At 47.9% G+C, this 25,751-nt stretch overlaps 1 protein-coding gene across 1 annotated transcript; it reads right to left on the reverse strand.

Moving 5' to 3' along the window:
* Positions 1-649: 649 nt before the first annotated feature.
* NPPB (natriuretic peptide B) lies at positions 650-2,108 on the reverse strand. Its single transcript, XM_006192453.1, has 3 exons — positions 1,891-2,108; positions 1,388-1,643; positions 650-839 (listed from the first exon to the last, which is right to left on the reverse strand). Exons 1-3 carry the CDS (start codon positions 2,014-2,016, stop codon positions 823-825), a joined length of 399 nt encoding a protein of 132 aa, XP_006192515.1. The 5' UTR covers positions 2,017-2,108; the 3' UTR covers positions 650-822.
* Between the last annotated feature and the right edge of the window lie 23,643 nt (positions 2,109-25,751).

Consider the following 25,751-nt stretch of genomic DNA (forward strand, 5'->3'; position numbering starts at 1 on the left):
ACATGGGGCCCCAAGGGAGGTGCCCCCTGAATGCTGGGCCTCTGGTCAGGCACTTCTAAACTTGTGGGCTCAGGAAATGAAAGTTCTATCAAACTCAGGGTTTTTAAGTCTCCTTTCTAGGATGACACCAGGAATTGAAGGCTTGAACCTGAGGTTTGGGGCAGGATGGAGGTCTTCCCTTCATCAAAAATGCAAATGCAAATGAGCCAGTATGTCACACACACCACTCCCAATCTCTGAGACCTTAGCTTAGAGTTTCTGGGAGCAACAAATAGAGAAAGAGTACCTCTACCGGCAGAATTCCAGGCAGCAGAATTCTGGGCAGATACCTTGACACATACCCTCATGTCTCAGGAATACATCCGGGCCCATTCAACACCCAGGGAGAAATGGTCAGGCTTTGAAAACCAATTTCTGGGAAGTTTCTCAAGTGCTTGAGGTATTCATAGACATTTCAGAGCATGAAAAACCCTTAAAGAAAAGTAGAACCCCACCAACTGCTTGGCCAGCCCTTGAGGCCTGTCCCCAACCCACCATTAGGACAACTTTGGGACCTTCAAGAAAACACAGAGTTTTGATTTTTTTTTTTTTTAAATGATGGATTATTTTGAAAACACGGAGACAAATCCACTGCAACAGAAAAAGCTATAATACTGACTTTATTTCGCCATGGAAAAAAACTTGTGCTCAAAGATAAGAACCATTTTATATAAAACAACCAAATAAATAAATAAATAAATAGAAATAAATAGGAGCTGCTTCAAAGGGGAGCAGGGGTTTGATGGAGAAGCCGATGCAGACGTCTGCAGCCAGGACTTCCTCTTAATATCGCCTCAGCACTGTGAGGGGAAGAGAGGGTGGTGATGACATTAGGGTAGAAGACAGGCAGGATCTGAGCCTCCCCTCACCACATGCCATCTCTGCCACTGCCCCACCCGCTTCAGTTGATTTGGATACTTGAGGCTTTGGAATAATCCATCTCTCTTGACCACCGTTTCCTCATCGTGAACTGGGGGTTATAGTCTCCCTGGGGCCCTGCTCTCTGCCCCTGGAACTACAGTTTAGGGGGAACCAGTAGAAAAATGTTTAGTGCTCGTTCTGCTCCAAGGAGGGACTGCCAGACAATGACTGAATTTCATCCTAAAGTGATTCTGTCCCTTTTGGTAAGAGAGGCAGGAGGTGGGCAGAAGGTGGGTGGGGATTCAGAGGCTTGGTAATGAATGCTGTCCAAATTTATTATTTCCTGAAGGCACTCCTCCGCCCTGAGGACTGTCAAGAAGGAAGAGTGATATTCGGATGTCTTTTCTCGGAGCCTGATTCCCAGAGACCTCAAACCCAGAAGTGACTCTAGTGGTGGAACACAGTGGGAATGGGGGTGGCTGCTCACCATTGCAGCCCAGGCCGCTGAGGGAGCCGATCCGGTCCAGCCTCCGCCCAAAGCAGCTGGAGTCGCGCATCATCTTGGGGCTGCGTATTCCCCGCAGGGCCTCGAGGACCTTGTTGCGGGGCCCAGTGACCCTCTCGGGGAATGCCGCCGGGGTCTCCCAGGCTTCCGCGAGGCCCTGGCCCTGCTGGAGGGGCTTCAGGTCCATCTGCTCCGCCTGCAGCTCCGAGATTCTGTCTCGCAGACGGTCCAGCAGCTCCTGCGATGGGTGGGGGAGCCGGAGCCTCAGGAACCCGCTCTTGGACCCAGCCGCCCTCAATGGCGCCAAAGCGAATTGATCACCTTGGGTACCGGGCAGGCACCAAGTCTCACCGCTTTCTGATTCCTTTATCACTAATTCCCAAGGGAGGATGGGGACCTGATGGGACCGTAGGTGGGGAACCGTTTAATTGCTGATGTCCGCGCACTCCCGGCTAGCCGGGTTTGCGCGGTGCCGCAGCGCTCACCTGTATCCCGGGCAGTTCCGAGGCTGGGCCGGGGCCACCCAGAGGGTGGGAGCGACATCCTAGCAGCGACAGGTGCAAGAACAGAAGGAACAGAAGAGCCCGGGGCAGCGCCGTCTGGGGGTCCATGTCCTGGAAGGGCGGATAAAGTTTTCTGCCGCTGCTTCTACTCTGGGTTCCGGTTCACGTCTCACCTTCTTGCGGCCCGAAGGCTCTCTCCTGGATCCTCGGGCAACCGTGGCCTTTTATCCCAGGTTCTGGGAGCCGGGCCGGCCCTTCCCCTCTGGGTTATCTCTGATTTATCGGCTGCATTCCGGCCCGGCCCGCTGAGCTCAGGGCGGGGGAATGCACCTCTCCGCGCTGAGAGTTGGAAGCTGGGGAGAGCAGGCCTTGTATAGAAATGGGACTGGCCGGGGGCGGGGGCGCGCGGGGGGTGAGGGGGCGCGGGGGCGCGGGGGAGAAGGGGGACGGTGAGGAGTGAGACGGACACCAGTAGGTCCTTCGTCTCTTTCTTGCAAAAACACCGGGACCTTATTGTGGCTCTTTCCTCTTTCCTTCCCACCCCCATTCCTGGAGAAGAGAGAGAGAACGCAGGCGTTCCGAGGCCCGACGCAAATGCGGGGCGCACTGGGGTGATTCAGAGAGAGAGAACAGCTCCAGCCAACACCCCACCACCGCAGCGCGTCTCCCCTCCCCGCCTGGAACCCGGCAGGCGCCGGTGACTTTCTGCACCCGGCCCAGCTGCTCGTCTCCCGGGCGCCCTGGCTGCTGTCCGTGGTTCTGATCACCCTGAGCCAACGACGCAAGAGGTCTTGCTCTCCTCAACTCAGGTCTTGCCAGAAAGACAAGCTCAGGCAGGGACGAAAGACTTTTGAGACCCCTCCTCACCCTCTCACAACCTCCTGCACCAGGATGCTAATTCTCTAGTATCACCTGATTAAAAGTCTGGGTACAACAAGGAACTTCTGGAATGCTGACCCTTCTTCCATCCTTTAAAGGGTAGAGCTGATTTGACAGGAATTTTGAGAGGCAAGGCCCAGAGATGAAGTCATTCAGGAATGTCTTCTATCACATCTCCTCCAGGTGCCAACACCTCCTTTAACATATTGCGGATAAAGCAAGGATGACTGGAAGATGGTTATCTATTTGGTGAGACACTAAGGGTGTGAGGAGTGTCTTCTGCAGGGCCTCCTTCGTCTGGCCATCCATGATCTAACTCCCATTCACAGATGGTCTGGGCCTCCCGCCTGTCATTACAAATGGGGCTTTACAGAAAAATGGCCCTGGGAAGAGGCACAGCAGATTAAATGCCCCCTAAAGTGTGCATGACTGATGTCACCACCCCTTACAGATAACTTGTGTTGACAAGCAGCAGGATGAGGGAGCAGGACTGTTTAAGAAGGGAAATGTGTTATGACAGAGGTGCAGAAAGGGACAGTGAGGGGCGGAAGCTGGGATCTTTAAGCAAATCTTGCCTGTAAAATAGGATCTGTCAGGTATTAAGTGAGAAAACTACGATTATTTGTCCTCACTTTTCAGATAATGTAACTGAGCTCAGGGAAGTTAATCTACCTTTCCCCCCCTTTTTTTACACCTAAATTGCTATTTTAATTTTTTAATTGAGTATAGTTGATTTACAATATTATATTAGTGTCAGGTGTACAACACAGTGATTCAATATTTTATACACTATACTCCATGTAAAGTTATTATAAAATATTAGCTAATTCTCTGTGCTGTACATTACATCCTTATATCTTATTATTTTATACCTAATAGTGTATCCCTTAATCTCCTACCCCTATATTCCACCTTACCCACCTTTCTCCCCACTGGTAACCACTAGTTTGTTCTCTGTACCTCTGAGTCTATTTCTGTTCTATCATTCATTTGTTTTTTTATTAGGTTTTACATATAAGTGAAAACATACAGTATTTGTCTTTCTCTGTCTGACTTACTTCATTAAGCATAGTACCCTCCAGTTCCACCTATATTGTTGCAAATGGCAAATTTTCATTCTTTTTTGTGGCTGAGTAATATTTCTTTGTATATTTTTTTAATTGTATCATATCTTTTTAGCCATTTATCTGTTGATGAACACTTGGGTTGCTTCCATAACTTAGCAATTGTTAGTAATGCTGCTATGAGCCCTGGGGTACATACATCTCTTTGAATTCATGTTTTCATTTTCTTTGAATATATACCCACAGGTGGAACAGCTGGATCATGTGATAGGTCTATTTTTACTTTTTCTGAGGAATCTCCATACTATTTTTCACAATGGCTGCACCAGTTTACATTACCATCAACAATGCATCAGGGTTCCCTTTTCCCCACATCCTCATCAACATTTATCTGTGGTCTTTTTGATGATAGCCACTCTGACAGGTGTACGGTGATATCTCATTGCAGTCTTGATTTGCCTTTCTCCGATGATTAACAATGGCGAGCATCTTTTCATATGCTTGTTGGCCATCTGTATGTCTTCTTTGGAAAAAATGTCTATTCAGATCTTCTGCCCAGTTTTTAATCAATTTTTTTTATCAGTTTTTAAAAAATTGAATTGTATGAACTGTTTATATATTTTGGATACGATCTCCCTTATCAGATATATCATTTGCAAATATTTTCTCCCATTCAATAGGTTGTCTTACATAGCTTTGTTTTTTTCTTTTTCTTTTTCTTTTTCTTTTTCTTTTTCTTTTCTTTCTTTTCTTTTGACTAAAGGTAGATTTATTTAGAGAGATACGTACTGCATAGAGTTCAGGCTGTTTCAGAAGGTGAGAGAAAGGCCACAAGGTGTGGGGGTCGGGTGCTCAGTTTAAAGTAAAAGTAGGTACACATTCCATAGGCAGAGTGTGGCCATCTCTGAAGATGAGGGAGCCAGAGAGGCGGCCAACGATGCTTGGTGTTGCCAGTTTTTATGGGTTCATTAGCTTCAACTACAACTACAAGTGGGAAGACTATTCCAGCTACCCTGGGGGAGGGGCTGGGATTCCCAGGTATTGGGCCACCACTCACTCTTTGACCTTTTGTGATTACCCTTGGGACTGTCATGGCACCTGTGGGCATGTTATTTATCACGCTAATATGTTACCATGAGCATATGATGAAGCTCAAGGTCTAATGGGATTTGAATCTTTCACTATTATGGTGTTAATTGCTGTCATTCCTCGAATGGCTGTGTCCTGCTCCTCTCCCTCCTGTCTCAAAAGGACACATCAATGAAGGTGATACCCACACTCCCAATGTACTGAAGGCTTTTAGGGCCAGTTGCCTTTTATTTTGAATTTCCAACTTATGAGAAAGTTTCAAGCATAATTCAAAGACGTCTCACTTACCCTTAACTCAGATAAAACCATTTTTTAATATTTTGCTGCATTTGTTTTCTTTCTCTCAGATTAGGTAAACTATGACACAGGTGACTGAAAAAAATAGATAAGTTACACTTCATCAAAATTAAAAACTTTTCGGGGGAGTGTATAGCTCAAGTGGTAGAGTGTATGCTTAGCCTGCATGAGGTCCTAGGTTCAATTCCCAGTATCTCCTCCAAATAGAAATAAGTAAAAACAAACCTAATTACCTCCTCCTCATAAATACAAACAAAAAAATTAGAAACTTTTGTGTATCAAAGGACACTATCAAGAAAATGAAAAGACAGCTTAGTGAGAGGGTATAGCTCAAATGGTAGAGAGTGTGCTTAGGACGCACAAGGTCCTGAATTCAATCCCCAGTACCTCCATTAAAAAATAAATAAATAAACAAACCTAATTATCTCCCCCACAAAAACCCAAATAAATAAATAAAAGAAGGATTTTTAAAATGTGCAAAATCAATAAGGCAACTCAAAAAAAATAATCTTGAAAAATTTTTTAAATGAAAAGACAACTTATATTTGAAAATATTTGCCAATCATATATTTAAATGCCCAGAATAACATTAAGAACTCATACAATTCAACCAAAACACAAATAGCCCAATTTTCTTTAATGGGCAAAGGATTTGAATAGACATTTCTCCAAAGAAGATACACAAATGGCCAATGAATGCATGAAAAGATGCTCAACATCAGTAGTCATTAGGAAAATGCAAATCAAAACCACAGTGAGACACCACTTTCTGCACTAAGATGGCTATAACTTTTTTTTAAATGGAAAATAACTAAAGTTGGCGAGGTTATGCAGAAACTGGAGCCCTTATACACAGCTAATGGAATGGAGAATGGGCGGCTCCTTTAGAAAGCACTTTGGTGGTTCCTCAAATAGTTTAATGTAGAGTTTACCATATGACCCAGTAATTCTACTCCTAAGTATATACCTAGGAAAGATGAAAACATATGTCCACACAAAAGCTTGCACACAGAAGTTCATAGCAACATTATTTATCAGAGCTAAAAAGGTGCCTAAGAATCCTAAGATGCCAGAGACCACATATTTGTAGTTCCCTTTATATGAAATGTCCAGAAAAGGCGAATCATCAGAGACAAGGTAGATTTAGTGGTTGTTTGGGGCTGGAAGTGGCAACTTGGAGTGACAGTAGATATTCCATGAAGTCCTACTAGGGTGGTGGGAATGTCCTAACACTGGATTCTGGTGATGGTTGAACAATTTGGTAAATTACTAAAACTCATTGAAATGTGCATATAAAATGGGATGAATTTTATGGCATGTAAATTACACCTCCATAAAATTGTTTTTTAAAAAATCACACGGCCATCATATGAAACATGTCCCCCAATTGGAAACAGTTCACAGGTCTATCAGCTGATGAATTGATCAACAAAATATGGTGTCTCCACACAATGAAATATCATTTAGCCATAAAAGGATATAGTACTGACACATGTTATGTTACAACATAGAGGAACCTCAAAATATGCTAAGTGAAATAAGCAGACACAGAAGACCACATATTGTATGATTCTATTCATATGAAATGTTCAGAATAGGCAAATCCACGGAGACAGACAGTAGATTAGTGGTTGCCAGAGCTGAGGAGGGAGAGGAGAAATGAGGAATACTTGCGAATGAGTACACTGATGAAAATGTTCTGGAATTAGTCGTGATGATTGTGCAACCTCATAATTTGCTAAAGGTATGGTTGAAATACAGGATGTGAATTGTACAGGTAAAAACAATAGAAATGCCCTCTTCGTTTTCTGGGCTCTGAAACAATTAATGGAGCAGTGGAACTATCCTGACTAAAGTTGTCGTAGGATTTCCCCTTGAAAACATCTGGGACTGATTTTTGTATTTGTTTAGAGTTTTAAAAAATTTTTTGTTGTTTTTTTTTGTTTTTTTTTTTGTTTTTTTTTTTGCAAGGATAGTTTATGGAAAAATTTTTTTTGCTTCTTCTATAGAACTAGGTCTATTTAAAATTTCATTTTCTCTCAGCCGCAGTTCATTTTGGAAAACCAAATTTCCCTCTATTTGATCTTGGTTTTCACATGAATGTGCAAAAGTAGTGTCTTTTGATATTTTAAATGTCTCTACCAGGATGACCTGTAAGGTGGTGGGAGAGGAACTGCCTTCCCTCACATGCACTGCAGGAGTTTCCCAGGGCTGGCAATACTGATCTTCTACCACATGTTCCTTAGTTTGAAACAATAGCGATGGATTCTCGCACCATTCTGCAGACCAGAAGTCCTAAATCAAGGTGTTGGCTGGGCCTCGCTCCCTCTGAAGGTTCTAGGTGTCTCCAGGAATTCCTTGGCTTGGGGCAGCTCCAATCTCTGCCTCTGTCATCACCCTCTCCCCTCTGTGTCTCTGTGTCTCAAATCTCCTTCTCTCTTTCTTTTATAAGGACACCTGTCATTGGATGTAGAGCCCACCCCACATCCAGAATGATCTCATCTCAAGATCTTTCATTTAATTGCATCTCCAAAGACCCCCTTCCCAAGTAAGTTCACATTCACAGGTTCCAGGGGCTGGGACATAGACGTATCTTTCTGGAGGCCCCCATTCAACCCATTACAACCCTCCATACCCCACCGCCAACTATTGGTCTCATTGCTCCAAGCTCTCTGCTCATCTTCACCCAGACTTCCTAGCCTGCCTCCTGAACCCCTCCACAGTTCGGCCCACCTCACTTTCCATTTTTCTTCTCTGCGGCACAAGCTGCTCCCCTGAACTGACCGACCAACAGTCCCTGAGACCCCAGTGATGGGGTCTCATAATGATGACGATGACGTGGGGGGCTCTCCTGAGCTTAGTGCCATGTTTCCCGTGACCCCAGTTTTGTCCCTGCCAATCACCCCTTACCTTCCTTTAGTTTTATTTTTTTCCTCCTGTGCCTCCCAGAGACCTTAATGGCTCTCCAGTGACAGGCTTCTCCCACATGAGCGTAATTACTCATGGCTGGTCTGTGTCCCCCACTGGGGTGGGAGCTTCCCGGGGCACAGGTCACACATTCCCGTTTGTACCTACAATGGCTGGTGTGGGGCTGGACACGTGGAAGGGACCTCACCAGACGTGTCAACTGAACAATGCATAAATATGTTTATTTTTTGCATTTATGTCTTTTAATCCATGTATGTCTGTATTTTTAAAACAACTATTTTTAGATATAATTTGCATATCGTATAATTCATCCGGTTAAAGTGTATAATTCAATATCATTTAGAACATTCACGGACATTTGCAACCATCATCACAGGCAACTTTAGGACATTTTCATCACCTCAGAGAAATCCCGTGACCTTTAGCCATTCTCCCCTACCCCCTACCCCACCTCCCCGTCACCACCTCCAGCCCTAAGCCACCTCTAATCTTTCTGTCTACATAGATTTGCCTATTTTGGATATTTCACATAAACTGGAATCACAAACAATGGGATGTTTTGTGGTAGACTTCTTTCACTTTGCATAATATTTTCAAGGTTTATCTGTGCTGTAGCGTTATGTATCAGTACTTCATTCATTTTTAAAACCAAATAATAATTCATTGTGTGCACAGACCACAAGTTGTTTATTCATTTGTCCATAGATGAACATTTGGGTTGCTTCCACCTTCAGGCTACTATGAATAATACCGCTACAAACCTCCATGTACAAGTTTTCATCTCTCTCAGTGACATACCTAGGAGTGGAAGTGGTGAGTCATGTAGTAATGATACATTCAATCGTTTGAGGAATTCATATATATAATTCTATATAATATTTATAGATACTTTTAAATTTAAATTTAATTTATTTTTTATTGATTGAAGTATTGTTGATTTACAAACTTCTGTTAGTTTCGGGTGCAGAGCAAAGTGATTCAGTTATACATATACATATAAATCTATTCTTTTTCAGATTCTTTTCCATTATAGGTTATTACGAGAAATTGAATATAGTTCCCTGTGATATACAGTAGGCCTTTGTTGGTTATCTATTATATATATTAATCCCAAATTCCTAATTTATCCCTGCCCCGCCTTACCGCTCTGGTAGTCATGAGTTTGTTTTCTATGTCTGTGAGTCTATTTCTGTTTTGTAAGTAAGTTCAGCATATATATAATTTTAATATGCTTCTCTGTGTTGCTAAAGGGCTGTCATATTTATCCTTTGAAATGGCTGTCGTATAGTTCATTGAGTTTAATATTCTTAATATCATTAACTATTTTCTAATTTGATAGTGCTAAGATTTTTTTTTGTTAGTTTAAATAATGCTGCTATAAAAATCTGTAACTATGTAGGATTTTTGCCCTTTTAGATCAGGTTTCCTCAGCCTCAGCCCTATAGAAATTTGGGGCCAAATAATCCTTTGTTGGGGGTCGTAGGGCTGTCACCTGTCTTGTAGGTTACTTAGCAACATTCCTGCTCTCTACCCTTTTACCCAAATTGTGACAACAAAGAATGTCTCCATATATTACCAAATTGCCCCTGGTTGAGGACCACTGTCTTAGACATTTTACTCAAGATAAACGCCTAAGGAAGAGATTCACTGAATTAGAGGCTACGAGCCTTTTCATGGGTCTCGATGGCAACCAGTGGCTGGCCTTCCAACAGGACTGCAGCAGTTCACAGCCTCGTCACGAGGGTAAGGGAAATGCGATCAGGGATCCTCGTGGGCACCTGTAAAAGAGTGGGCCTCTCACACGGGGCCAAGAGTGGCTTCCCACTGCTGCTCGCACACCTGCAGGGGGCGCCTTCCACACTGCAATCCCTGGGAAGGGCTGCATGGTGTACATTTCCGTGCAGAAACTGTTCCTTTGGAATCCGATGTGAACGCGGCAGCTCTAACTTGCTGCGCTCACTGTCAAGAATAAACACATGGTGGCTTAGATCCTGCAGACACTCTGGAACCGGAGTGAGGGAGGGAGGGAAAGAGCAGAGAACAGAGAGAGGGCACAGGAGAGAGGGAGGGAGCTGGCCTGGGCTGGAGGGCCACACTCATGAATGGTGTGGAGTTGGGGGCACACGTGAGGACCAGCTCATGAATGACCGTCCTGGAACATCCACATGAGGGATATTAATAGAGCTGTTCCAGGAGAGGACACTCTGTGCTCCGGGTGCTACGGGAGAGTGGGACGCAGGAGCAGGGCTGGGTGTGCAGGAAACAGGCCCTGTGACAGCCCCACTGTGGGAAGTCGGGGAGGCGCTGGCAGGGCACCGATGTCGCCCTGGCTGGCTCTTCTCCCCGGACATTACTCCACAGGGAGGGCAGCCACCTCCCCCCCTCCCCAGGCAGACTCAGAGTTCCAGGCCTTACGACGCTAGCCACATCCTCCTGGACATGGCTGGGACCTGGAGCTCTGCTTCCCCATTTAAAAGGCTGTGTGGAGTGATGCGAGAGACTGGGAAAGTTGCCAGGGTGTGACGGGAAACTCAGAAGGGGGCACTGTGCTGAGCTGAACTGTGTCCCCTAAAATTCATATCCACCTAGAACCTCAGAATGTGGCCTTATTTGGAAATAGGATCTTTGCCGATTTAGTTAGTTAAGATGAGATCATACTGGAATAGGATGGGCCCTAAATCCAACATGACTGGTGTCCTCATAAGAAGAGGAGAGACATAGATACAGACACGCAGGGAGAAAGCCCTGTAAAATTGGAGGCAGAGACTGGAGCCGTGTGTCTACAAGCTGAGGAACACCAAGGGTTTCCTGCAGCCACCAGAAGCAGGAAGAGGCAAAGAAGGACCCTCCCCTAGAGCCTTCAGAGAAAGCACGGCCCTGCCGACACCTTGATCTCAGACTTCCAGCTTCCGGAACTGTGAATTTCTATTGTTTTAAACCACCCCGTTGGTTTGTTGCAGCAGCCCCAGGGAAGTTCACGGGCATCTTGTATTTGCAAAGGGTCTTTGGTCTGGGTTCCTGTGTCCTTAGGTTTATGCCTTAGGTCTCTGGGGGACTTAGCCCTCAATGGGGCAGCACTATACAGCAAGGAAGAGTTTGGGGTCCAAGAGTCAGTCTGCCAGTATTCAGATTTCAGCCCCACCTCTTACTAATGTAGCAGATTAACCCTCCAAGGAGGGCCACATTGCCCCCAACCCTCCTTGCTCTTCCTACGGTGGGACTTTGACTCTCCTCCCTTGGAAAAGTGGGCCGTGTTCTTGCCTCTTGAGTCTAGACAGACTTGTGCCTAAAGCGGAAGTAATGCCTCAGGCTGGATCGTAAAAGGTGAAGAAGCTTCTGCTTTGCTTGTTCACCAGAACGCTCGCACCGGAGTCCTGAGCTGCCGCGTAAGGAGTCCAACCGCCCAGTGACAGCCATGCTGTGAGGAAGCCCAAACCGGCCCACCTGGAGAAGCCCTGAGGCCACGTGGAGAGAGAGAGAGAGAGAGAGAGAGAGCCGCCTGGCTGGCCCCACCCGTTCCAGCTCCAGCCACCTGACTGCAATGGCATGCTGGGTCCTAAGCCAGCCCTCCCCAAACTCCGAACCCACAGAAATTGTAAGAGAGAATAAAATGCAGCTGTTTTATGCTACTATGTTTCAGGGTGATTTGTGTATGCAGCAAATATGTTTCAGGGTGATTTGTGTATGCAACAAATGATAACCAAATGCTCGCTGTATATCTAGGAAAGCTACATTAGCCTCTCTTTGCCTTGTTGATAGCCTCATGGGGTGGTTGAAAGATTAAATGAAATGACATATGTAAGGTGTTTATTACAGGGCCTGGCACAAAGTAAGTGCTCAATGCAAATTAACAATCATGCCCATTATCATTATGATTACTGTCTATAACTATATAACATACAGTTATTGTATATATCTTCCACCAAGAAATCAGTTGTACCCATTTTAGGGAGCAAGAAACTGATCCTCCAGCCCCAGTGAAGCCTTCAGAGATCACAGCCCCTGTTGACATCCTAGCAGTGATCACGTGAGAGACTCTGGGTCAGAACCACCCAGATTCTCGATCCGCAGAAACTGTAGGGTCAGCAATGTCTATTTTTTTAAGTCACTGAAGTTGGGCTAATTTGTTAGGCGGCAGTGGATGACTCATACAGGGAGGTACAGTTCTATTTTCTAGATGAGGGCAGTAAGGTATTTATTCAAATGTTCAACAACTATTTATTGAGTAACTACTGTATGCCAAGCACTGTCTAAGCTCTGGGACCAATCAGACAAGGACTACAAGACCCTCCTCCTCACAGAGAATGGGACGTGGGCAGGTTAAGTAATGTGGTCTCGACTCACAGCGAAGTGACACCACCAAGGTTCAGCTTCAATCCATCTGTCTCTAATTCTGTGACCCCAACACCCAGGGCTTTCCTCATCCCACAAAGTAACTCCTTAGAGGCTGACACACTCATCTTCCGCAGCCCATCCCTCTAGAGGAGCCTAGAGAGAGACCTCCCCGTGGAAACACAGATCCATCCGGGGTGCAGCCGGCGAAGAGCGTCCCCACCCTCATTGCTCTGTTGGGGGTTGGGGGCGTCAGGCACTTGGGCCCCGAGAAGAAACTCTGGAGAGGGAGGAGAGCGGCAAGAATGCCCCCAGGGTGGTAGCATTTAGGAAATAAAGCTGACCAACAGCTATCTCATCCCTCCTCCATGACCACTGCACGGATCTTACCAGGATGACTTTTTCACATGAGGCAAAGCAGCTCTTGGACAGAACTCCAAAGCTTTTCAAGATCATTTAAAATCCTCTTTGTTCATGGACAGACGACTCCTGCTCTCAGGACCTCACCAATCTGTTTTGCTCTCGCCAGCTCAGAAGTGAGGGTCAGAGTCAAGTCTTTTATTCTAGAACCACACAGCTGCCCAATCCACTTAAATCCCCGTTCCTCAGAGGAATCTGCTTGTGCGTGAGAGTGGGTAGGACCCCCATCCATCGGTCTGGGTGAGTTTTAAGTTTCACACCCCCTGGCTTAACCCCTACCACAAGACAGCTCAGTCATTCTCAGCCTCAAAAACAAGCAAGAATGAATCATCCAGGTCCAACCCTCTAATTTAAATAGAAAAAACCTGAGGCCCAGAGAGGTGAAGCCACAGTCCAGGTCACACAGCCTGCTTCCTGCCCTCCTCCCCTCCTTCCCTCCTGGGCTCAGAGACACACCAGGAGCCTTCTGAGAGCCCTGTGGACTAGTCAGCGTTTACTGAGCACATCTCACGGGGCCATGAATGGTCCTGCATGCTGAAAGGAAGTATCTCACTTAGATGCAATGAGTAGAGCCCGTCTCTGCAGGCCAGGCTTGGGTGGGCAGCAGGGTAGCCGGTGGGGTGAGGGTGTTGGGGGGTGCGGCAGGTGAGCAGGATGGAGTTGGGATTTCATTCCTGCGGCATCTTCCCCGCTCTTTCTCTCTCTCACCTCCTCCCATCTCTCTCTTTCTTCCTAATGTGCCCCAACACACCTCACTCCTTTTAAAACAGTTTAACTTGTTTCAGTAAACAGGCATCAGCTTTGAAACTGTACACATATTTTGAAGTCTTTAAAGTCAAGAAAAGTGGAGGAAAAAAGCAAACCCCACTGTTCATCTTTTTTTCTCTCTCTCCTCACCACCCTCTCTTCTCCTCAATTGTCCCTGCAGTGTCCACCTCCCGCCCTGCAGTGGGGACTGGAGGCTTTGAGCAGAAGCTGCGTCCCGCCAGGCTCCTGGCTGTTAGCACCCGCCGCCAACAAGATTGTCACAAACTCTGTCAGTCTAACGGCTGATAAAAACCCCACAACCTGCTCGCCTAGAGCCCGGGCTTCTGGTCCTGATAAGTTGGGCCTGTCAGCACTGTGTCCACACCTACTCCCGGGCCCGGCCTCCCTGAGCCCACCCCTGCCCTGGGCTTCCTGCTGCCTGTTTCCAGCCAAGTCCCGGCCAGAGTGCCTAGGCCAGGCCACAGTCACCTTGAGATGACCCCAAGGGGACAGGCCTGCAGCAGCTGGATCGGGAAGGACAGTTCACTCAGGACGTGGAGCGGGTCCACTGTGATGGAGATTTTGTGCCCCCAGTACTGTTTAGGTTCCATTTGCAGACTCGTCCATGTGGGTTTCTGATTGTACATGGAGGTGCAGCCGTAGCCTGGCCCTTTCCAAGGCTGCCAGCTAGACCAGGGGTGTGATCTGGACCCCTGGAAGATACTTGGCAACATCCAAGACATTACTGGCTGTCATAACTAGGGAGGAGGTGCTGTCTGCGCCTAGTGGATAGAGGCCAGGGAAACCGCTAAGTGCCCTACAACACACAGGACAGCCCCACAAACAAAGAGTCATCTGGCCCCAAACAGCAACAGTACTGATCCTGAGAAACCTTGAGCTGGACAACACAGGGGCAAGTCTGGAAGGGAGGCCTCCAAATGCCTCGCCCAGAGGTGCAAAAGCCAAGTCCAAGCACTGCCTGGGAGCCTGGGCCTGGACCAGAACAGGGCAGGGCCCACTCTCAGCTACCAAATGGCTTGGGAAAGGCCCGACTACTCCAGCATCTTCCCAAGACTGGTTCTCCACTGGCCCATCCAGGCCCTGCCCTTCCCCCAGCCATCAAATTCAGGTACATCCTGACCCTGCAGCCTCTGGCCGAGCTCATCCTTGGAATGACACAGGAAATAATAGCGGCGGTCCTGAGCACCAACTATGATCTGGGCGCCGGGCCAAGAGTTTTACTTCCTCTACCGTTTCTACAAAGCTACTCAGGGAGGGAGGAATTGTTACCAAGCCCATATCACAGACAAGGAAACTGAGGCTCAGAGCTGTTAACTGATTTACCCAAGGTCACTATACAGTTGTGCTGAAGCCCTAAACCCAGTACCTCAGAACGACCTTATTGGGAGATAAGGTTTTTACAGAAATAATCAAATGTAAATGAGGTCATTAGGGTGGATCCTAATCCAATCCGGTTGGCATCCTCATAAAAAGGGAAAATTTGGAAAAAACAAGAAAAAAGAAGACACTAATGAACTCATCTACAAAACAGAAACAGACTCACAGACATAGTTATGGTTACCAGGGAGAAAGACGGTGGGAAGAGATAAATTGGGAGTTGAAGATTTGCAAATATTAACTACTATATATAAAAATAGTTTTAAAAAAATTTCTTCTGTACAGCACAAGGAACTATATTCAATATCTTGTAGTAACCTTTAATGAAAAAGAATATGGAAACAAATATATGTGTGTGTGTAGGTACAACTGAAACATTATGCTATATACCAGAAACTGACACATTGTAACTGACTACACTTCAATTAAAAAAAAGGGGAAATTCAGCCATAGAGTCAGGCACACATTTGAACATAAAGGCAGAGATGGGGGTGATGCTTCTACAACCTGAGGAACATCCAAGATGGCCAGGAAATCACCAGCAGCCAGGGGAGACACAAGGGATTCTCCATCCCCGTCCTCAGAAGGAACCCACACTGCTGACATCGTGATCTTGGGCTTCTAGCCTCCGGAACTGTGAGACAAGAAATTTCTGTTGTGTAAGCCACCCAGTTGGTGCTGCTTCGTACAGTAGCCCTTTGCAAACTAATGCCATCACACGGCTACCAGCGGCGGGCCCCAGGTGGTGCTCAGACCTGTTCGACTTGAGACAGCCTCTGACCATGTACCTGTTCTGCCTTCTGGGGCAGGCTCCCTAGCATTCAGCAGGTCCCTTGAAGTAAGGCTTCAGCTTCCGCAAACTTCATTTGCTTGCTGCTTGCCTAAAATAGTGCTGCTAAGTATATACACAATCACTGCAAGTAAGCACCATCCCAGGCTGTGTGGTCAGATGATTTTTTTACCGTAACCAGGAATTCGTCTGGGCCACATGATTAGTAGGAAATAGTAGGTGAATCATTAGGAGTACAACCTGGACTCTGGAGGTCCGAATGACACCTGCAGGTCCAAATCCTGGTTCTACCAGCCACCAACTGTGTGTGAGATCTTAGCCAAATCCCTCGGGATCTTCCAGCCTAAGTTTTCCCAATCTGTAAGATGCGTGTAACAATAGCGTCTCCCTCATGGGGTTTTCATGAAGATTAAGTGACATGATGCTTTTAAAGTGCTCAGCACAATTCTTGGCACGTTGGATTCCCTCCAGAGCCAGCGGTTATTATGATTATTACTCTTAATATGAATCTGTCTTATGGTCCCAGGTAGATGGAGAGGTGGGGTTATTAACAATCCACAGAATTTCCTCTCCAGGTCCCCCTGCCCCATTTCCTGGCGCCCTGTCATGTTTCTCAGGGCTGGGACCAAGAAGACCAGGGAGAGTCAGGATCAGGATGCTGGGGCCCACTAGGCACAGGATTCTTCACACGGTTCCCTGAGGAAGTCACATGGGTGATCATTCCCGAGCGTGAAGTGCTGTCAGCAGCTCCGCCACATTCCGGGGATTCTTTAGCCCCATGTGGGACCCGGGGGAGCGTGCAGCTGGTCAGGAGCCTGGGCTGTCATCGCGCAGGATGGCTTTGTCCCCAAGCAGAGTAACCTACCCCACACATGGTGCGTTGCCCTCCCATCCCACATTCCAGTGGGCGCCCTAACTAGACCCAGGGCGGCTTCTACGAGTCCACTGGAACCTGTTACCGGATGAGCTGTGTTTGCTGTCCTGGTAGGGAGCACAGTCAAGGACGGGTGCCCCTAAGAGGTCCTTCCAGGATTCCTGCTTCTAGGAGACAGGCTGGGTGCTCCTCCATCCCCAGGACTCGGCAAACATCTATTTACACCGACTACGATCCCGACACTCTGTAGGACAAAGGGGACCCCCCAAAATGTCCCTGCCTTCAAAGAATATGTTGTTGAGAAAAAGGGAAAAAAACAATACTTTTTTTGTTGTATTTTATTTTGCTACGTTGTTCAATGCAAAGGCCAGATCTCACAGTTTCCCGCCAAAACCCAGAAATAAGCGATAGAAAGATAACAAAGAAGAAATTCCCTCGCCACAGAATAAAACCTGGGGGAACAGGCTAGGGGAGGGGAACGGGGAGGCGAGGGCAGACGACCGGCTTTTTGTTTTCTTTAATTTCATGGTTTGAGAAAAAGTAACTCACGTTCACAATAATGGAAAGGAAATCAAACCTTTGAAAAGGATGCCTCCCTCCCGACCTCGTGCCTCAGTTGTCCTCCCCTCCCAGACACACACTGCTCTGTTCCTTCCATCTCCGTCCATGGGCAGCTCATCCACACAGGCGCACACATGTCTGTACTGGATTGTGCCTCCAGGATTTTGCATTTTTCTGCTTTTTCACTTAAAGTATTAAGTTACTCAATTACTCAATTGAATTATCTTACAGACGATTCTATATGAACTTATACAGACCTAGCGGCACCATCGTGTAACATCAAGCCCAAACCAGGACACTTCTGAGCATAAAACGAGGTGGTTTTAAACCAGGCAATGGACATGGACCGGACAGCCCGGATAACTCTGTCTTAGGAGTCGTAAGCAGAATTCAGCTAAAGCCAAGTGGAACGTAGACCAACAACCGATTTATGATCGACACATGGTTTCTGAGTGTTTCATGTATGTCTAAGCAGGCAACAGGAGGCCTGGTGGTGGGCTCGAGTCCCCACAGGCTCTGAGCCATCAGTCCTCACATCTGAGAGACTCCTGGGGAGACCGTGGGGGTTCAGAGGGGACTGAGTGTGCCAGGCTTTGGGGAAGACAGGCACATCAAGGGAAGGCCCCAAAGTCTTCCTTCTACTTCTGCTTTGAAAATGACAGCAGGTCCCTGAGTGTTGGTTCAAGCCCCATCTTCTATTTCCTCTAGTCTCTGAGAGACCCCAAGAACCCAGGCTACAGAGCAAGGACAGGGAAAGGAAGACCACTTGGGCTGGCCAGTAGGCGACAAGTCACTGCTGCGGGTGAGCCCTGTGGACACTGCCCCCAGGCCATGTTCCAGCTGCGCTCTCCCACCACATCCCCTCCTGGCCTCCCTCAGGGGACCAATCCCCCTTCATCAGGCAGCCAGTCTGCAGAGGGCACAGCCACTGACTTCTAGGCCCCTGTGGTCCCAGAGTGACAGGGGCACTGCCCCTTGGGTTCCACCTCTACTCAGCTACATGTGTGTTCACGCACCTGCTCTGTGCCAGGCAGGCCCTGGGGCCGTGGTAGCCAGCAGCACGGTGACTCAGTGTACCCGGGGCTCCTGTCCTCAATGCGGCCACAAACAAAGGGGAGAGGGTCACAGACAGAAAGAGGACTTGACCTAATATCAGGCCTGGGCAAGCCTTTCTGAGGAGGTGACGTGGAAACTGAGTGCGCTGGGGAATGGGAGAGAGGCCGTGCGGCTGGGTGTGGGGGGAGGGGCGGCAGGCCAGGACCTTGTGGGCCTTCTAGAACATATCCCAAGGGCCGCGGGCAGTCATTAAAGGATCTCAGACGGTATGGTGACAGGATCTAATTTACCACCCTCCCTACCCTGGGAAACAAGCTGGGGTAAGAACAAAGGCAAATGACACAGTCCTTGACCCCAGACCAGGATGCTGGGAGGCAGTGAGAGGAGCTGTCTCAGAGTGTGGGGCCCAGGAACCCTCGCCACCCCCACAGCCCTCAACCCCTTCCCATCCCAGGTTTCGTGAGGACCTCCCAGCTTCCTCGCAGCCATATCCTGAGGGTCAGAGTGAGGCCTAGGAACTGAGGGAGGAGACGAGGAAAGGAAGTCCAGTGGTATGGGCTTCCCTGATCTGGGGGCCCAGTCCTCTCACGGGCTCACACCCCCACCCCAGGCACGGGGCCCCCAAGCTCCAGGATGGTCACTTCTTCTGAGTCTCTCCCACCCCCAACACACACACCCCTGGAAAGGAGCAGAAAGAACACACGGGAGGCAAAGGGACAGTCTAAAAAGGACAAACGCCGCCAGGGAGGCCAGCCGGCGCCGGAACGGGCTGGCTCTGCCCCTCGCCTTCCCGCGCTGGGCGCAGACAGGAAGCGGTTGGAACCGGCTCCAGAATCTTGCAGGCGGGGGGCTGGGGGAGAGGTGCCCATGACCACCAGTCATCGGGTGGTGCCATCGGTCCCGCAGGCTGACCTCATTGCCCAGGCCCGCGGAGCCCTTCCTGGGGTCGCATTCCGCGCTGAAGAGCCCCTCTCCAAGGCCTTGGTTGGCGCCAACGTCTTTTTAGGAACCAAGGGTCTAATTTTAGTGTCCCGGCCTTCGACACCTTCTCGAAATAGCTCCCTGTTTTTCCCTCCTGTCCCTGCTCCTTCCTTTGAGAAGGTGAACCCCCTGCGTCCCCGTGACCTGGGCTGGTGAGCGCCGGACCACGGCCTTGGATGGGTCTTGCTGGAGGGACCAGTGTCTCCGCGGCGTGTTCCCCACGACCCGACCCAGGGGGCTCTCCTTGGGGGACGGCGGCTCAGCACCCACCCTGCCAGGGGTCCCCCAGCAATAGCAGGGGTGGTCAGAGCTCACTCCCACCTCCTCCCTGTCTGTCTGCCATGCCCAGGCATGGCACACTGCTCATGGGACCCAAATGCAGGTCCCCACCCTCCTGGAAATCCAGCCTGCCTGACCCCAGCCTCTACCTGTGGGAGTTACAGGTCAGTGGCACCTTGACCGAGGGGAGCCTCTATTTTCCATTTTGTACGTTCAGTGTCATTCTTGCATCAATGACAAGTTATTATACTTATTTTCTGAGCACTTTCTAGAATGCCAAATGCTTCTCACACGTGATTTCATTTAATCCTCTCAACCACCCTATGAGGTGGGGACCAGTTTTGTTTCCAAGGTGCAGAGCCGCCGAGGTAGAGAACTGAGACTTGAACTAGGAGATCTGACCCCCAGGCCCCTGCTTCACTGTCCATGTGGTGTCATAAACACCTCCTGGGATCCTCTCCACTGCCTTTGTCCTAGCCTCTTCCCCGGAGCACTCTACTCAGATTCCCCTAGGCTTCCTGAGTAAGCAAGTCCCCCAGAGAGGTCATCCGGACTGTGTGAAGTCACACAGCACACCAGTAGTAGATGAAGACCCAGCTCCAAAGTTCTAAGATCTAAGTGGCAAGAGGGGAGATTGTAGCTCAGGTGTGGGCTCCGTGCTTAGCCTGCGCGAGGTCCTGGGTTCAATCCCCAGTACCTCCGTTCAAAATAAATAAATAAATAAACCTAATTACCACCCCCCCAAACCCGAGAAAACAAACAAACAAACAAACAAACAAGTAGCTTTCCTGGAAGGAAGCTGCAGCTCTCCTGAGAGAGGCAGCCCTGTGTCAGCCCACATTTAGACAAAAACGGTGGTCCCAGGAAACAGCCAAGCGTGGGCACCTGGACCTGAGAAATCTTGGCCAGCAGTCCTCTCCCTACCAGGTCCATGTACTCAGCAGCAGAAAAGCTTTCTAGAGGGCCACCAGCAGGCTGAGGGATTGGTAGCGGGGAAGCACAATTCAGCAGGCCCCCAGGGACACCACCTGTTAGGACCCAGAGTCCTGCCGGGAACTGGACACGTCACAAAGGAGAAAACATCAGAGGGACTGAGAATAAAACACCTATAGGGACAGGATTCAGGGATTAACAGATAATATTACTATATATAAAATAGATAAACAACAAGGACCTACTGTATAGCACAGGGAACTATATTCAACTTCTCGTAATGAGGTATAATGGAAAAGAATCTGAAAAATATTTGTATCTATATGTATAATTGAATCGCTTTGCTGTACACCTGAAACTAACACTGTAAATCAACTACAGTTCAAAAAAAAAAAAAAAAACTATAGGACCAGATGGGTACTGTAAGGAGCTGAGCAAGCCAGGTGCCAAACAGGACCTGACCCTTGATCTCGGTGTTGGAACGTAGCAGGGCCCACAGAGGGCTGTGGGGACCAGAAGAACCTTGTCTGAAGGGGCAGCTCAACAGGCCTGAGTGCTGCCCTGGAGGGGGGGGGGTTACCTGTATCTTCAGATGCAGAAGTAAATTCAAAACCGTTAGTAACAATCTGATTTTTTAATCTTGGCCCCAAATTATTATTATGATTATTTTTATTTTTATTTTTTTTACTGCTGAGAGTTTCTAACAAAACATGTCTGCAGGCCATATCCAGCTAAAGGGGAGGGCTAGGGAGGCAGCATTTGCTGTGAGATTATGTTTTCCTTGTTCACAAAGCACATTGTATAATTGTCACCCCGACCCAGAGAGCAGACTGGGGACGTCGGCTGTGTCCATCTGACAGCTTAGGGAAACCAAGGCCCACATGAGTGAAACACTTGGAAATTGTCACACAGAGTGGCAGAGCAGGGACGTAAACTCAGGTCTCTCTGATTCCAAAGGGGTGAAGGCTGTGTGGTGAGGGAAGGGAAGGGGAGTGGGGCTGCCTGTGGGAACAGGGCTCATTGTCTGCACTTTTGCACCTGGAGAGCTGACCCCACCCTGTTACGTGAACTCCCAGCTCCCTGCTCTCAGCACCCCAAGAAAAGCTAAGGATAGAGATAAGGTTTCTCTGAGGTGCTGATGGGACATGTGACATGAAGATTTTTGCAGCTCCAAGGACGCCCCCACCCACCCTGTCTGGCTGGAGGAATGCAGGCGAGAAGGTCAGGTGATGGACAGGGCGTCCGTGATGGACAGATTCCAGTGTCAATCCCAGGAGCTCTGGGCTGAGACCTGCCCCACTTTGCAGACACCTCCACACCTGTGGGTTTCCTGTGTCTCAGTCACCCTGGCTCCTCACCCTCGGAAGTGTCCTTACATCACTGGGGCTTTGCCTGCCTCTCGGGGTTCCACAGCCCTGAGATCCCAGATGCCTCCCATTGAACTCATCTGTTCCTTAAGGCAGGAGCAAACACGTTTGCGTGAACCCTGCCTTCAAGATGAGATGGCATTTCTGGTGAGACCCAAGAGCAGCTATTTGGGACCCCACCAGCTCAGCCCACTGATACGGGAGGACACAGCCAGGACACAAACTGCTTTGGGAACGAACACCGGTTTAGCAGTTTCCCTGGCTCTGGACCCCCACCACCGGTTTGCCAGCAGGGCCAGACCCAGCCTTTCCAAGGAAACTAAACTGAACTCTGGCCTCTAGGATTAGGTTTTTTTTTTTTTTAATACTTGTTCTTTTATATATTTTAACTTCACATATTAACATTGTGCTATTTGTCTTGCCAGGCTTTTTCTAGAAAGCAATTCTTTTGAAGCATTTTCCCCCCAGCTTATTGTGAAAAAGCAAGAGTTATTGGAAAATCGGGCAATGCACCCAATGGGGGCAGACAATCATGTGGCTGTTAGTGGGCTTGAGAAAGCCGTTTCTGGGACTTGCCTTGCCCTGCCCTCAGTTCTGTCTGAGCCAGGAGCCCAATTCTGTCCTTGCTCAGGGAACGGTGTAGAATGAGTAAGAGATACAGCCCCATGCTGGGCTCTGACTGCTGCCAGCGCCACCAACATGAGACCTTTGGGTGGAGAGGGGACCACCACTCACAGACCACCTATTATCATTTGGTGCTTTTGCATGCTGACCCATTGAACCCTGCTACTAACCTGAGCACTGGGCATTGTTGCCCCATTTTATGGATGAGTAAACTGAGCCTCAGAGAGATGAAGCAAATTCTCCACAGTCACCCGGCCCTTAGCAGGGATTTGAACTGAGGTCTATGTAACTGCAAGGTCTATGCCCTTTCAGAGGCACCGGCCATGACTCTCAGGGGGGACAGTGAGTTTGGCTCTGACTCCCGTGCAGCGGATCCCAGACCAGAAGGGAGACAGGCCCTCCTGTACTGTGTAGAAATACCTACACCAGGACTAAAATCTCTTATGAGAGCTTCCCTGCCTGGCCTGTTGGCCTTGGGCTGAGCCACTGTCCTGTCTTCCCCCATCTGGCCGGCCTGCTGCTTCCTAAAAGCGACGAGTGCCACCCAGATGAAGAGAGAGCCTTCAGCGCCACCTGCTGGAGGTACAGTAGCAGCACCTCCAGTGGTCCCTGCATCCGCAGAGCAGTGGTCATCCCTGGTCACTGGGTGGGAACACTGCGGGTGAGAGAAGATGGAGACCTGGGAGCAGGGCCAGGAGATTAGTCCTATACTTGACCCTAGAAACAGATGTGGGTATTCCTTCTACCAGAAACTTAGAAAGATGCACCTGGAGCTCAAAGTAGGAGCCTGACCTTGCAAGGATGGATGGATGGCTGGCTGGATGGATGAATGAAGGCATGTCAGCTACTGAAGGCCAGTCTAGGAGGAAGGCTGGCTAATTGCTGTAGCATGGAAACCAGACAATTTTCTGCAATTTTCTGAACAATGCCCTGGCTGTTTGAGTCCAGAGAGAAGATTGGAGCAGCCAGCTGGAGCCTCATGTCATCTCTATTTCTGATCAGCCTAAAATTTTCACAACAATCATGACCATTAATGAGCTTATGGCCACTGCCACTATCAGTCTCCCCTATCTCCCTTCCCCCAGCCTAAGTGCCCACAGAGCTTCTACTGAGGGGAACCTGGGGTGACACTGGCCCCAGGAACCCAGGAGAAGCTGGCAGCGTGGCCCCGGGGAGGGAAAGGAGGAGGTCAAGGCTTTTCCCCCCAGCTAACATCTATCAAGTCTATCCTTTGTGCCAAATCCTGTGCCCACACACTACACACAAGGTCTCACTGACCACGGCTGTGACCAGTGAGGGAAGGGGTGGGGGACTCATATCCTGAGTGAGGCATCAGCATCCACAGCCCTCTGTCTAGATGGAGGTCCCCAGGACCCAGTCCTGCTGACCTCGTTCTGCTCTTCAGGCCACAAAGGGAGAAGCATGATGGAGTGGTTAAGTGGGCAGCCTCTGGAGCCAGACTGCCTGTCCCAGTCATCACTGATCAACAGTGTGACCTTGAGCAAGTTACTTTACCTCTCTGAACCTCACTTTCCCCATCTGTGATAGGGAGGTTGTAACAGCACCTACTCAGGGCTCCTGACCCCCTACCTGGCACAGCCAGTGTCACTTCTGACCGGTGACTGTCATATGGTTGTTATATTAATTTTTTTAACATCAAAAATGTCAAATATCATAAAAGTGGAAAAAACATTATGTAAGAACCCCCACAAAAAAAAAAAGAACCCCCACAAATCCATCACCATCATTCTGCCGAGTTTGTTTCACTTAATCCTTCGGTGTTGTCAAAGCACTTAGAAAATGTTCTTATGAAACAAACGTACGTAAGGTGGACAGCTTGATGGGTTTTTACAGTAAATCTCTGGGTTTATTTCTGGGCTCTGTTCTGTTCCACTGATCTATATATCTGTTTTTGTGCCAATACCATGCTGTTTTGATTATTGTAGCTCTGTAGTGTTGCCTGAAGTCTGGGAGGGTTATTCCTCCAGCTTTGTTTTGTTTTTTTCTTTTAAACTTTTTTTATAGAGTTATAGTCATTTTACAATGTTGTGTCAAACCTCCAGCTTTGTTCTTTTTCTTCAGTATTGCTTTGGCAATTCTGGGTCTTTTGTGATTCCATATAAATTTTAGGATTATTTGTGCTAGTTTTTTGAAGAATGTCCTGGGTAATTTGACAGGGATCCCATTATACCTATAGATTGCTTTGGGTAGTATGGCCATTTTAACAATATTAGTACTTTCAATCCAACAGCATGGGATATGTTTGCATTTCTCTAAATCATCTTTAATTTCCTTTATTAGTGTTTCATAGTTCTCAGCATAAAAACCTTTCATCTCCTTGGTCAGGTTTACTCCTTAATGCAATTTTTAAAGTGATTTTTAAAAACTTTCTTTTTCTGATATTTCATTGTTAGTGTAAAGAAATGCAACAGATTTCTGTATGTTAATTTTGCATCCTGCTACCTTGCTGAATTTGTTTATCAGCTCTAGCAGTTTTTATGTGGAGTTGTTAGGGTTTTCTATATACAGTGTCATGTCATCTGCATATGGTGACAATTATACTCTTCTCTTCCAATTTGGATTCCTTTTTTTTTTTTTTTTTTGTCTCATTGCTATGCCTAGGATTGTCAATACTATGTTAAACAGAAGTGGTGAGAATGGACATCCTTGTCTTGTTCTAGATTTTAGCTGAAGGCTTTCAACTTTTTTTTTTTTTAAGGCTTTCAGCTTTTCACCGTTGAGTTTTATGTTGGCTGTGGGTTTTATTATGTTGAGATGTGTTCCCTCTATGTCCAGTTTGGTAAGAATTTTATCATGAATGGATGTTGAATTTAATCAAATGCTTTTTCTGCATCTATGGAGGTGACTGTGTGATTTCTGTCCTTTCTTTTGTTGACATGGTGTCCTTCATATGCTCCTCCTGCTGCACCACCTCCTCTTTATGCCACCATCTCCTTAAGGAGCCACCTAGACTGTTTTCTCTCCTCACCTTCCACCCTTTCCCAGCCTGCCCCACCCCCTACCCCGCACCCTAGGCCACTGTGTATTGCTCTCCGGCAGGCAAATACACTTTGACCAGAGTGGCTGTCCAATAGCGTTTCTCAACCCAGCCAGCATCACAATCACTTGGACGGCTTGTTAAAACCGAACTGCTGGGCCCCATTCCTAAGAGTTTCAGATTCAGTGGGTTTGGGAGTAGGGCCCAAGAATCTGTATCTCTAATT

This window comes from Camelus ferus, chromosome 13 (genome assembly GCF_009834535.1).
Source record: "Camelus ferus isolate YT-003-E chromosome 13, BCGSAC_Cfer_1.0, whole genome shotgun sequence".
NCBI lineage: Eukaryota > Metazoa > Chordata > Mammalia > Artiodactyla > Camelidae > Camelus > Camelus ferus.

Excerpts from the sequence above, each read along its gene's own strand:
- NPPB (XM_006192453.1), bottom strand. The coding sequence starts at position 2,016 with ATGGACCCCCAGACGGCGCTGCCCCGGGCTCTTCTGTTCCTTCTGTTC. Across the intron at positions 1,644-1,890 it reads CGGAACTGCCCGGGATACAG|GAGCTGCTGGACCGTCTGCG; the intron begins GTGAGCGCTGCG and ends CACCCATCGCAG.